Source organism: Benincasa hispida, chromosome 9, assembly GCF_009727055.1.
Source record: "Benincasa hispida cultivar B227 chromosome 9, ASM972705v1, whole genome shotgun sequence".
NCBI lineage: Eukaryota > Viridiplantae > Streptophyta > Magnoliopsida > Cucurbitales > Cucurbitaceae > Benincasa > Benincasa hispida.
In genome coordinates this window covers 6,937,022-6,951,895 of record NC_052357.1, presented here as the reverse complement: position 1 = coordinate 6,951,895, position 14,874 = coordinate 6,937,022, and the positions used below count along the sequence as shown (strand labels likewise).

The following is a 14,874-nucleotide window of genomic DNA, read 5'->3' as shown; positions in this document are numbered from 1 at the left end:
AAAAAATATATTTTTAAGGTATCAAATCTATCTAAACCTCTTTGAATTAATTTTATACTCTTAAACACAAGTTCACTAAATCGATGAAACTTTATTGGAAGGATTCAAACCATTCACTTTTTGTCAAGAATAGATGTTTACAATCAGATTAGTCAAACTCAAGAGAGAAATGATCTATTTAGATAAGTGTTTTTAAGTATTAAAAAAATTTAAAACATTAATCCAAACAGAATATTAAACATCCATTCATATCAGACAACAGAGCCAATATTGAAGTCTCTTTTTCATATTGTCAGCAAGTTACAATGTAAAAGAGTATATTATCTGATATCTACAAGAGCCATCACTTCAAATTTGGCTTTATAAAGACACTCTGAACAACAAGCTCTGCCATCAAAATAAAGACTATGGGGATGAATAGTTACAACAGATGTGGAAAAACAAACTTCAGATCTGCTGCCCCGTCGAAGGATTGTCATTGATATGAAATCTCAAACAGTATCAACATAAAGGGTCACCCAGATGAATGAGATGTGTCGTGGTTAGATCTTAGAACCTGAAAAGATAATTTGTTTCTCTTCATGAATCATAAATCCGTACAGAACTACGGATTTGCTGGCGGCAAACAGGACATTTGGGAGCTGAATCACGTTCGATTGACACAGCACAACGTTCGCAGCAAACAAAATGACCACATGGAATGAAAGCAGATCGCTTTCTCCTCGTGAGACAGATCACACACAACTGTCCATCTGGAACGGTTGCTACCTCGTCATCTGATGCAGTTCCAAAATCACCATAAATGGGAATGTCATTGCTTGAATCCAGTTGTGACGTGGTGGAATCATTCCCTGAATTCTGTAACCGTCTATGTTGCCTCCATTGTTTCCATCTATTCCAATTTCTGAAGAGAATGGATATTGATATTCGTTAAACATTTAAAATGCGATTATATATAAAGCAGGAAGCAACCAGACAAGTGGAGTATACTTTGGAACAAAATGATGATTACATAATACAATTCCACTGTAAGATAAGAGATGTAAAGACCGAAGAATGGAGTGAATCGAAGGTAGAAATAAACAATTCATGGAAGGTATATTAAGAAGACACTGCTTTGCCTAAAGAAAGATATCAACACAAAGATACCTCGCAAAATAAAATAAAAGAAATAAAGAAAGAGAACATACCTCACGACAGAATAACCAAGAATGCCAACTGACAATGAACCAAGGACAATACTACTCCAGAATAGAAATTTTGTTTTGAAGACTAGATCTAAAATCATCTGATCCTTAGTCATTTCACATCTGCAAAGAAGATTACAGCATCATAATATCCATTATTTCAATGAAGATTATCTCAAAGCGCAAACAGGAATAACTTTTGTCCAATTAGACAGATTTTTTGAAACGGAAACAAATCTTTTTATTGAATAAATGAAAACAAACTAAGACACAAGACGCCAAATGCAAGGAAACCATGGAAATCATAAAGGAAACAATTTTTTTGGTCCAATTAGATATTATTCCACGTATTCAACTAAGAAGAAGTTGCACTGCATGTCACATCACGCATGACTTATGTTTGTTGCATAAAGCTCTCTCTCTCTTTCACTGTGATTGTCTGGGAGAGCAGAGGCAAGCCAATAGCTAGCATCACTGACGAGACAAGATGTGTCGACTAATTTAGGTACAAACCAAAATCCACACTTCTACTGGTAATGGGAGTGCACGCGCACACATTTAGAAAGGGAGAGAATATTGGAACCCAGACAACAAATACACACAAATCCATTTTAGCTCCAAAAGACAACAAAAGCTCTTTGCTCGGAGCCCGGAGGCTTAATCCAAAGACCTAGTTGAAGTCCCATTCAGATCCCCAAACCCAATCAACGGGGTTCACCATTGGCAGACAACACATTTATTATCAATTTTATGTCCATGAGTCGAGGGAAATAATATATGATATGCAACTTACAGGAAATGGGGAAAATCACTGCACGACTTTATCACAGGAACTCCATTTTCAAAACTGCATATGCCAACAGCACTGATATTTTTTCCTAATGGAAGTATTTTCTCCTCATCAAGCACCCCAACCTTCAAAAGTAGAACACGACAAAAATATTTCAGCTAAAATCTATTAAGAAAAAAGTGGTGTTCGACTTCAATACAGATTGCCTAACTCACAGGGTACTCATGACCAAAAACTGCTTGAAGGAAGGTATAAGGAGTAGCACAAACGGGCTGCAGTTGATGATACACAGTTGTAAGAGGCAAGGGATGTCTTGAGCCATCCATGTTAACAACAACAAAATCAGAGTATGGTGAATGACCCTCAACAAGAACAAAAGGAACCTGTTAAAATTTTCTCAAATATCAGCATCACATAAGACTTCATACGGACACTGCACTGAATTCTGGTACAATGACCACTGGAATATAGATCCCTGCTGCTCAACCAGATATCTAAAATATATATTTTACCTTCACAAATCACAATGACCACACATCAATCTCATATTTTGAAGATTTTTTTTTATAGACAATGAGTAAGCTACCATAAAATCCTTATGTCTTGACTCTTAAGGGGTATTTCTTCAAGCCTGCTCTGTTGGATCCATGTCTTAAGAGGTAGCACTTACAAAACCTACTTGCACATGCAATGAGCGAGAGAAACAAAAAAGACCAAATAGAGAATCACAGGAAAAGGACACAACTTTATGGCCCCATATTCGAGAGATGCCCTCACAGAATCACTCAACTCAATTAGTTAGTTCTTTATTCACAGATAGGATAAAAAAGGTCCCATATCATTCAAACATGACAATAACAGATATAAGCCTTGATTTTACCGTTCTAAATGATGTTGACTCTTGCTTTCTAAAGGTTCTTCCAAAAATTGCCCGTAAGTCGGATGTCCATCCAAAAAAGCCTTTCCATTCGTTGAATATGCACTACCACAACAAAACCAAAAAAAGCTTTAGATTATAGAACTAGATTATTATATACACATGTCCAACACTGAATAACCAATGGGAACAAAAACAAACACTTGCAGAATCAGTGAGGGGATACAATAGTTAATCCTGAAAAAAGAGAAATCCATTTTCCCCATGATTAAATTCATAAAGAAATTATTTTAATTAAATAGTTCGAGATTTCCCAAATACTTAATCCTCACATCGTAGTTCTATACACACGATGACAGACCAACTTCAGGCAAGCCAGAAGACATGTACAGATAAATTCAACAGTTATTTCACCGGTGATCCTTCTCTTTCGTGGATCATCCAGGATAGAATCGTATCATAACCACCTCTGAAAGCGAGTACCTAGACGAGAGACCTTGTAATGTGAAAAAATCTAAGAGATGCACAATAGTTGATTAATTGGTTAAACTTTGTTGACAATTTTAGTGGAGCTATCAAACTACTCGAATACTGTCGCAATACTCTCCAAGCATAACGTACTAACAAACGGCTAAACTGCAAACCTCAGCTAACCCAAAAAAAACAACACAAAACAAAACAAAATCTCAACACAGTCGCGCTTAACAGAAATACCAAAGGAGGAGTTACCACTTGAGTTCGCTGAATAATCACCGCTCTATCTCCGGACTCTTGAGAAATCAATATATTAGGCTGTAAACTCTTCCAATTACCTTCCACCGACGACCTGGCCTCCACGGTGCCACGAACAACAACAAGCTTTCGATCGGACTCGGATTGCCCCGAATCTCCGTCGGGAATGATATGACGAAGATCAGAAACTCCAACATAAGGAGCTTTACGGAGCTCATTGAGAGCGGAGCAGGAAGCAGTGAGTTTGAGGACGGTACGAACGGCAGCATAAGCTAGGGCAGCACCCAAAACGGCTCCATCAAACGATAAAGCAAAGCGGGAGAGTAAAGTGACGAGGGCTTGCTCCGATGTGGACATGAGAGAATTCCGTGTCTCTGTGACGGTGAAAACAGTTCCCCCTTGAATGCGGTGGAGACAGCGACCGGCACAACCGCCAAGCCAGTGAAGAAACGCCGCGGCGGCAGTTATGGCGGCGGTTTTCGCGGTGTATGGCTAGTGATAACGCAGGCTAATACGGAAGAGAACGGCAGAAATTGGGAAATTGGTAGCGTAGTGAGCGAATTTTTCATCAAACAATCCGTCCCTGTGGCTGTGGCTACTTATATTACTTATGTATTTATATATATCAAATTTCGATCCAGAAAAAAAAATATAATTTTCGTTCGTTTAATATTGTACTTTTAACAGGTTGATTTTTTTCTTTTGGGGGAAAGAATTTAACAGGTTGATTTTATACCATAGTTTAATTTGGAATCCAATCCCAGTAGTTTATAATTCATATTTAGTTTATACATTTTGATAAAATTCTCGTAAATATTTTTTACGATAGAATAGGATTAGAGTGTTTATGAGTTGGATTAGGTTGGATTGAAACACTCTTTAGATTCATCCAATCCATCATTCTTGCAATAAATTTGAAATATTCGGATGATTTATTTAAATATTTATTTTAAAAATAAGTAAAATTTAATATATACAAAATTTATTTAATTTATTTAATATTAAATTAAAACGTTTCGTGGATAAATTATCCAAAAAATTCATGAAATTATGTGTATATATAAATGTATCATAAGTAAAATAAATAAATAAATTCTTTTAAAAATCAATAATAAGTTTGAGTTGGTGTCGGTTATTTTAGGTGAACCAATAAATCAATCAAACTTATTAAATTTTCATTTATTTGAATAACGACCTGGATTGGGTTGATCTGATTTTGTAGCACTCCTAATAAGGATTATTATGAGAAATTTGTCCAATTTAAGAACTATTTAGAAAGTTATGAAAAATAAACATTTTTTTATCTATTAAAAAGGTAAATAAGAACAAATACCTTTTAAAATTACAGAGACTATAATGAATTAAATCGAAAGTTGATAAACTAAAAGCAACCAAATACAAATAGCATTTAAATATATGGTAATTATTTGAAATGGTAAAACTTAAGTATTTTTAAATATAGCAAAATGTCACCATCTATTAGTGATAGATACTCAAAAATATTTGATAATAGACAATGATATATACTTTACTTATATAGTAGTAGACATGGTAAACATCTATTAGGGTCTATTATCGTATTTATAATTATCTCATTTGAATCCATTCATAAATTTAAGTAAATAAATATTTAAAAAGTGGTGGGAAGTCCGATTGGCTCGTTTACTTTATTATTAATATTATTAATATTATTATTAATTTTTTATAAATTTCCTTTACAACTTTTTTGAGAAAGTTTACTCGTATTCTAATGGTATGAATGTGAATATATTATAAAAACAATTATGAATGGAATCAACGATGTTTATATATTTCCATTAAAAAGTATCATACTTGCTTTTTAAGTTTTTGAAATTTCCAATGTTTTTCTCTATGTTTTAAAAATAAAATTATATTGACTTGGAATTATGCTCGTATGTACATGCAAAAATGCTCTCTTTACCTTATATGGTTTTCTCCACAATACTCAAACTAAAAATACACATTATTCCTTCTTTCCGAAATCTAATAAGTATACGCAATAATTCTAGTTTGGTTTTATTTACAATAACAAATCTAATAAGTGTAGATTTTGTTAAGGATATTAAGGATGCCAACACATAAAGTCTTGCCTATCTATCAAAAGAATAGGACTTACCAAAGGAATAGGTTCATTACAACCAAATCTCTAACCATTTATATTTGTTGAGTCATTTTTGCATTCCCAAATTAGGGATTCCATATTGTATAAATACATCGCCTATGTACATTTCAAATACAAGAAATAATAAAGGAAAACTTGGCTTGCCACTATCGTTTGCTACCTATCGTCTACTTGATTGAGCTATCGTTTACCTTGTCTAAGTGCCATTGTCCGCAGCGTGAGTCAAGCCATATCCTTCAACCTCTCATTTCTAACTTGGTATCAGAGCGCATAATGACCAACGTCAATCAAGGAAACCTGGGAGCCACCCTCGGCACAACCAACTTCAACGGCCCACCTTTGAACCTACTCCTCCCAGCACAGAAGGAAGTTCTCGCGATGGTACTTCCAGCTCGTCGACAGCACTTGAGGTAAATCCTCAATATGAAGTGTGGATGGCTGTAGATCANGTCAATCAAGGAAACCTGGGAGCCACCCTCGGCACAACCAACTTCAACGGCCCACCTTTGAACCAACTCCTCAATTACATAACCTCCATTAAACTTGATCGTAACAATTTCTTCCTATGGAAAAACTTAGCGCTTCCAATCCTTCGAAGTTATCGACTCGAAGGACATCTGACCAGACAAAAAGTGTGTCCCTCAATGTTTCTGCAACCTGCAGTCCGTGAGAGCATACCGACTGGATTGACTGGAGCAGAAACTGCTCCACCCAGCACAGAAGGAAGTTCTCGCGATGGTACTTCCAGCTCGTCGACAGCACTTGAGGTAAATCCTCAATATGAAGTGTGGATGGCTGTAGATCAACATCTCCTCGGCTGGCTGTATAACTCCATGACACCAGAGGTTGCCATTCAAGTGATGGGATGTGAATATATAAAGGATCTATGGACCAGCATTCAACAATTCTTTGGTGTTCAGTCTAGGGCTGAAGAAGATTATCTGAGACATGTGTTTCAAACAACCAGAAAAGGTAATTTGAAAATGGAGGAGTACCTTCGAACTATGAAAATGAATGCTGACAATCTCGAGCAAGCTGATAGTCCTATGCCACCAAGAGCTCTTGTTTCACAGGTACTATTAGAACTTGATGTAGAATACAATGCCATCGTGGCCACGATCTAAGGGAGAGCGGACATGTTGTGGCTTGATATGCAGTCAGAACTTCTCCTGTATGAAAAGAGATTGGAACATCAGTCAAACAAAAAGACGATAGTAGGCTTCAACCAAGTCAGTAATGCATCAGTGAATATGACAAACACTAGACATGTAAACCAAAACAACAAGTCCAATGGCAGCAATCAGTCTACTGGGGGAGGACAACGAGGTGGTGGTGGCCATGGCAGAGGTCGAAGTAGGGGAAGAAACAACAACAAACCTGTGTGTCAAGTCTGTGGGAAGGTAGGACACATAGCATTCTACTCCTTCAACAGGTATAACAGAGATTTTGTTCCCAATTCTCCTCAAAACAAGGGACAACCCTTCCCCAACAATCAGACCAAAAACACACAACCTCACCCAACAGCCCTAGCCATTGCTTATGGGAGTAACCCCTTTCTGACAAGACAAGAAAACATGACTGATAAAAATTGGTATGCTGACAAACACTAGACATGTCAACCAAAACAACAAGTCCAATAGCAGCAATTAGTCTACTGGGGGAGGACAACGAGGTGGTGGTGGCCATGGCAGAGGTCGAGGCACGGGAAGAAACAACAACAAACCTGTGTGTCAAGTCTGTGGGAAGGTGGGACACATAGCGTTCTACTCCTTCAACAGGTATAATAGAGATTTTGTTCCCAACTCTCCTCAAAACAAGGGACACCCTTCCCCAACAATCAGACCAAAAACACACAACCTCACCCAACAATCCTAGCCACTACTTATGGGAGTAACCCCTTTCTGACAAGATAAGAAAACATGACTGATGCAAATTGGTATGCTGACAAACATTAAACATGTCAACCAAAACAACAAGTCTAATAGCAGCAATCAGTCTACTGGGGGAGGACAACGAGGTGGTGGTGGCCATGGCAGAGGTCGAGGCAGGGGAAGAAACAACAATAAATCTGTGTGTCAAGTCTGTGGGAAGGTGGGGCACATAGCGTTCTACAGCTTCAACAGGTATAACAGAGATTTTGTTCCCAATTCTCCTCAAAACAAGGGACAACTCTTCCCCAACAATCAGACCAAAAACACACAACCTCACCCAACAACCCTAGCCGCTACTTATGGGAGTAACCCTTTCTGACAAGACAAGAAAACATGACTGATGCAAATTGGTATACTGACAGTGGTGCCTCTAATCATGTTACCTCAGAATTCAACAATCTTGGCAATCCGACTGAACACTCAGGTACTGAAGCAGTCACTGTAGCTAATGGTAATACTCTAGAAATTTCTCATGTTGGAACTGCATGTCTGTCTAGTGATGCCTGCACTTTGAAACTGAAGGATATGTTATGTGTGCCTGCCATAGCAAAAAATTTGGTCAGTATATCTAAGCTAACAAAACACAATAACGTGTTTATTGAATTTCACACGGATTACTATCTTGTTAAGGACAAGGGTATGAGACAAACGATAATGAAAAGAATGCTTAAAGATGGATTGTATTAGTTAGAGGGTGCAGAAATCAACTCAAAGTCAGTAGAAAACAGAGTACCATCGCAACCAGTGCACAAGAATAAAGATCTGTCTGCTCTTAGCATATCTTCGAAACATAGGGTGTCTAAGATTACGTGGCATAGAAGGCTTGGCCATCCTTCGTCAAAAACACTAGAGTTTATTATCAAAAGTTGTAATCTCCCTATGTTATCTAATGAAGAGCTTAACTTTTGTGATTCTTGTAGCTATGGAAAATCGCATTCTTTAGCCTTCCCTAACTCTAACTCAAGAGCATCTACAACCTTTGAACTTATACACACTGATTGTGGGGTCCAGCTCCTCTCTTATTAACATATGGGTACAAATATTATGCTATCTTTGTTGACGATCACAACAGATACACATGGATCTATCCTCTGAGGTTAAAAAGTGGCACACTGGCAGCTTTTCAACACTTTCTCACCATGGTACAAACTTAGTTCAGTACACTGATCAAGTCTCTACAGTCAGATAATGGCGGAGAATTTGTCAAGATACACAAAGTCTGTTATCAGCTTGGCATTGATTCCAAATACACCTGTCCATATACATCAGCACAAAATGAAAGGGCTGAGAGGAAGCACAGACACATAGTTGAGACAGGGCTAACTTTACTAGCCCAAACATATCTTCCCTCACATCATTGGTGGGATGCATTCTTATACTCAACCCTACTGATTAATGGCCTTCCTACCCCTATCCTAAATGGACAGTCTCCAATGGAAGTGATGTTTTAAAAGAAGCTTAGGTTTGAAGAGCTTCGAATATTTGGGTGTGCATGTTTCCCCTACTTGAGACTGTATAATTCACATAAGTTGAGCTATCACACAGAGAAGTGGATCTATCTCAGTCCGGCTATGAATCACAAATGCTAAAAACCTCAACCCTAATGGCAGGCTATTCATCTCTCGGCATGTTGTGTTTGATGAAATGGACTTTCCTTGTCAGGTGTCTCATTCAGCTTGCAGACTAGCCAAGCAAGCAGTTGCAGTCCACCCACTTTCCTGGCTGCCCCTCAGTCAGGTCACACCGCACAGTGACTCCATGCCCTCTCACCAATTGCAACCCACACCCAATCACAAGCTAATACCTCTACAGACAGCCCAACCTTCCCACTCCTTCATCTGATCGTCTACCCACCAATTGTGTACCCGACGATCGTTTACCCTCATCGTCTAGTGACCAGCCCATTGATCGTCTACCCACCAGTTGCTTACCCAGCGATCGCTCACCCAACAATTATTCACCTACCGATAATTTACCCAGCGATCGTTAACTCACCATCGCCTACCGCCCAACCCACCGATAGTTCACCTTCATCGTCCCCTACCCAGTCTTCACCCGATATTGTCCCACATACTATGTCCATGTCTACTCATCCCATGATTACCCGAGGAAAAGTAGGCATCTTCAAACCCAAAATACTATCCTCCTAAACCCAAAAAGACTGGTCCCTAACCGAACCTACCCGAGTCAGTGATACGCTCAAAACCATGCAGTGGAACAAAGCAATGAGTGATGAATTTCAAGCACTAGTGAACAATCAGACCTGGACTTTGGTTCCTCCACCACCATCAATGAACGTTGTTGGCAATAAATGGGTATTTAGAATCAAACAGAGTCCTAATGGCTTCATTCTATGCTATAAGGCACGCCTCGTAGCAAAAGGCTTCCATCAAAACTCGGGCATCGATTTTTTTGAGAGGTTTAGTCTGATGGTCAAGGCATCTACCATCCGGATCGTCATTAGCCTTGCGGTATCCAAAGGGTGGCAGTTGAGACAGTTAGATTTCAATAACACCTTTCTTAATGGCGTCCTCGATGAAGAAGTTTACATGCGCCAACCACAAGGATTTTTTTATCCTCAACTACCAAATCATGTCTGTCGCTTACACAAGGCCATATATGGCCTCAAACAAGCGTCAAGGGCCTGGAACAACACATTGAAAACAACACTATGTAGCTGGGGCTTTCAGAATGCTAAGTCTAATACATCTCTCTCTTCATATATTAGAGCACTTTTGCCTTGATACTCTTACTAGTATATATTGATGATGTAATTATCACCGGCACTAATTAGCAGGCAATCAACAAGCTTGTAACAACCTTGGACTCCAAGTTTGCTTTAAAAGATCTTGGCCAACTCTATTACTTCCTTGGAGTCCAACTGCACAATGTCCCCAATGGAGCTCTACTGAATCAGGAAAAGTATGTTGAGGACCTACTTCACCACTTTAACCTTAGAGATCTAAAACCGGCATCCTCTCCAAGTGTTCTAAATAAGCAACTTTCTATCTCCGATGTCACTCCTCTTGACAATTCCTATATCTATCGGAGCATGATTGACGCCCTACAGTACTTAACCACCACGAGACCTGACATTACATATGCGGTTAATCATCTAAGCCAGTACTTAAAGCAACCTACGGACGTTCACTGGCAAGCGATGAAGAGAGTTCTAAGATATGTCAGTAGCACTCGACACTTTGGCCTCTATATTCAACATGGGCCCGACCTCTCTGTTTCGGACTTCTCCGATGTCGATTGGGCGGCCAACATAGACGATCGAAAATCAGTTACTGCTTATTGCATCTTCCTTGGATCTTATCTCCTGGTCCTCCAAGAAACAATTTGTTGTCGCTCGGTCCAGTACAGAGTCTGAATATAGAGCGCTCACTCATGCCTCTGGAGAAATCATCCGGGTGCAACAACTACTGTTTGAGATTGGTGTCAAACATAAGTCAGCTTCAGTTCTGTGGTGTGACAACCTCAGCGCTAGTGCTTTAGCCGTCAATCTGATGTTTCATGTGCGGACCAAGCACATTGAGATCGATATTCACTTCGTTCGTTATGTCCCATCCTCCACCAAATCGCTGACTGCCTCACTAAGCCCTTAACACACTCACAGTTCTTCCATTTTCGTTCCAAACTCGGTAAGTCTTGTTTATCTACCAAAAGAATAGGACTTACCAAAGGAATAAGTTGGTTACAACAAAATCTCTAACCATTTGTATTTGTTGAGTTATTTTTATATTCCCAAATTAAGGATTCCATATTGTATAAACACATCACCTATGTACATTTCAAATACAAGAAATCATAAAGGAAAACTTGGCTTGCCACTGTCATTTGCTACCTATCATCTACTTGATTGAGCTATCATTTACCTTGTCTAAGTGCTATCGTCCGCAGCGTGAGTCAAGCCATATCCTTCAACCTCTCATTTTCTAACTGATTTTACTCCAAATTCAGAGATAGATGTTTTAATGAGTAGGACTCCATTCGTTTGATAATCATTTGATTTTTAAAAAGATTGGTTGTATGATATAATCCTTAACCTATTATGTTGCTCATTTTATTATTTTACTCTTCATAGTGAAATCCATATATAACTACTTGACTCCCTCGGACTTGTACTAGGTAGTTACTACATATATGCATACATCTCAAAACGACTATGCTTATGAACTGACTAAAATTAAATGAATTTCATAAAATAAATAACTTTTATTAAATCTATACTCCAAAACTAGGGTTCCAAAAAGCTTACCGCTTTGTGGGAAAGGATATCCATTTTCGAAATTATAACTGGAAATATTTGATCGAGGTACCCTTAAGATTATAAACAACATTGGAAATTTATTCTAAAACATCTAACAGTGCAAAAAGCTCTGAATTCAAATAGTAAAAGTGAAATTTAAAACATGAAAACATGAGCAAAAGCATCTGTTGGGTTCCGATGGCATGGTCACAGATTTCTTTTGTCATTTGCCGATATGTCCTTACCCTTACCTGAAAATCATAACATAATAAAAAATGAGTATAAAATACTCAGTAAGTAACCTCACTACCGAGGTCATGCTATGCATATCTTCAGATACATGCATACTGGTGGGATAAACATATTGTAATTCATCAAAGAAACATGAGAACATGAAAACATGGATGACCATCTAGTGAACATTCTAACATGTATCTGATGAGCTGAAGACACACAAACATGGTAGGGAACCTGTCAATCCCTGAAGCTGAATATGGTAGTGAACCTGGAGGATCACGGTGTTGATCATGGTAGTGAACCCAAAGGATCACGGTAATGTGGTAGGGAAATCGTCAACTCTCGGTAACATAGTAGTGAACTCGAAGGATCAAGAAAACATGGCTAATGTTATAAGGGCAATTGTTACCTACCGAACATGAATCATATAACATTTTTTATGGGTCCCACAACATAATCATTAGTACAATCTCATAGTTCTAACATGCACATAACTCAATCATTCATACATATAACATATTTTTAAGGTCTAAAACATGCTTCAAATTTACTTAATCCAATTGAAACTAAGGAACTAGAGTGTGGCACACAAAGGCGTTCCGATATTAAAGTCACTTACCTCAATATGAAGCTAGAATAATAATTCTTCAAGCAAACAACCTCTCTATCTAACTTCACAATCTTGAACTCAACTCTAGGCCATGAACAACAACAACAACAAAAGTTAAACCTTTAGGAACTTACCTAAATCATTCCAAATAAATTTACCCAAAATTTTTAGCAACTAAAATTAATCCACAAAAGGGCCATCTAGGCTTAAATTTTACCGAATCTTGCCAAAATCAACCTTTAACACCTATTGGATAGCAACTCTACTACCTCTACACTTCGATTTCAAATAAAAAAAAAAAGAAAAAAAAGGAAAAAAAACAACAAAACCAAACCAAATAATAGGCCAAACCTTCAATGGGTAAACAAGATCCTCAAGAAAATCTCAAAACTTTACCTAAATAACTAAATCCTCACCAACACCACCCATTCCAGTGAGATCCACGACGACAAGTAAGGTTGAGGCAATGTTGGAACCGCTTAGAGACGAACGTGCAATATCCCTGAAACGCGAGATCGTTGGGATCCCGTCCATCGATGCATGATGAAGGTTGACTGAAGCAAACGACCAGTGACACATCTGCGAATGGCAATGGTTTGCAGCGGAGAGGCGGCATTTGATTGGCGACTAACAGCGGTGGCGTTGGTTGTTGAAGGAGAAAAAAATCTTGGGGAGTGGAAAATTTCACAAAATGACCCAAAACCCAAAAAATTTTCTACCACTGACCTTTTGCCCATGCGAAATTCCAAAATTACCCCCAGTTTTTAAAAAGCCTTCAGACCGCACCACATTTCTTCTTCCTTCAACGATTTTTCCAACTTTTCATTCAATGTGCATTCAATACACCACCAACATTCCACCAAAATATTTATTCCCAACTAATATTCTTCAAATAGCAGTGAAGAGAATGGAACATCACTTTTATTATTCACTTTCTGTCGTTGAACTCCCCTTGAAATTCTCTCATTGTTCTTGAAGGAAATCGAACTCGAGATTTTCATGAGCAGTGGAAAATAGATCATTCCAAATTACAATCATGAATGAACATTACAAATTACAGTCGTACACAAAACATAGAGTTATGCAATCGTTACAGAAATTACAACATGAAAACTCAAATGAACAAGGAGAAATATCTCTACGAACATTTGTAGACTCGTCTCCACACTCCTTGCTCACGAACGCTCGAACACAGAAATTTCGAACGCTCGAACAACACGACCGCAACACCGCACGAACACTTTGCACTCGAACTCAATGATTGCCTCAGTCATGAACACTCTAGTAAGAATACGAACGGCCTCCACAGAACCTTAACGGTGTCGAGTTGAGTATGACACCACCAAGAGGGTTACCTTAGTATTCTCGATGTGAGAATCTAGAGAGCAGGCTCTGTTCAGACTTGGATTGAGGCAAACGAAGGAGGAATGAACAATCGTGTATACTCTTGGGCAAGTGGGAGAAGACAGAAACCTATCGCATAGGTCGATGCCCAATCGTTTAGCTAAAGCTAAGCGATCGTCTAGTAAAAGCTAAACGATCGTCTAGCAAAAGCTAGTGTCTGTCGCCTACAAAACACTACATGATCGTTTACTTCGCTCAAGCTGTCGTTTAGTAAATCTGTATTTACTTGACAAGCTCCGTGAGTTTCTTTTGCGAGAGAGAAAACTCAAAACAATTTTTCAACTTTTTGTAAAAACTTACTAAAATTGGGAAAATATTTTTTCTTTTAACTCACGGTTACCATGAACCACCAATAACCTCCCACTCAATTGGTTATTAGAGAAAAAGATTTAATTATCCAATAATTAGTATTATTATAAATATAAATGACAATCAACTTATCATATTATATTTATAACCTATAGTTTTAATATTTCATCTCGTGAAACATATAAACCATAGCTCTTTTTCTATTCCACGGTACTTAATGTAAATCTCATTTACATCAACCCTCCACTAGATGTATCTCATACATCATACTGATTATATCATATATAATAAAAAAATCTCTTGTCAATTTGAACAATTCAAATCAACACCAATAACTAATTCTCAACTGAATCCATTGAGCTACCAAGGGGACCTTATGGACCTGTAACTCGAAGCTCC

The 14,874-nt window shown here is 38.1% G+C and overlaps 1 protein-coding gene across 1 annotated transcript; it reads right to left on the bottom strand.

The window, feature by feature from the left end:
- Nucleotides 1-249: 249 nt before the first annotated feature.
- On the bottom strand, nucleotides 250-4,187 carry LOC120085344 (E3 ubiquitin-protein ligase SPL2). The gene is made up of 6 exons (XM_039041287.1): nucleotides 3,584-4,187; nucleotides 2,858-2,959; nucleotides 2,193-2,360; nucleotides 1,981-2,102; nucleotides 1,191-1,310; nucleotides 250-904 (listed from the first exon to the last, which is right to left on the bottom strand). Exons 1-6 carry the CDS (start codon nucleotides 3,941-3,943, stop codon nucleotides 580-582), a joined length of 1,197 nt encoding a protein of 398 aa, XP_038897215.1. The 5' UTR covers nucleotides 3,944-4,187; the 3' UTR covers nucleotides 250-579.
- Between the last annotated feature and the right edge of the window lie 10,687 nt (nucleotides 4,188-14,874).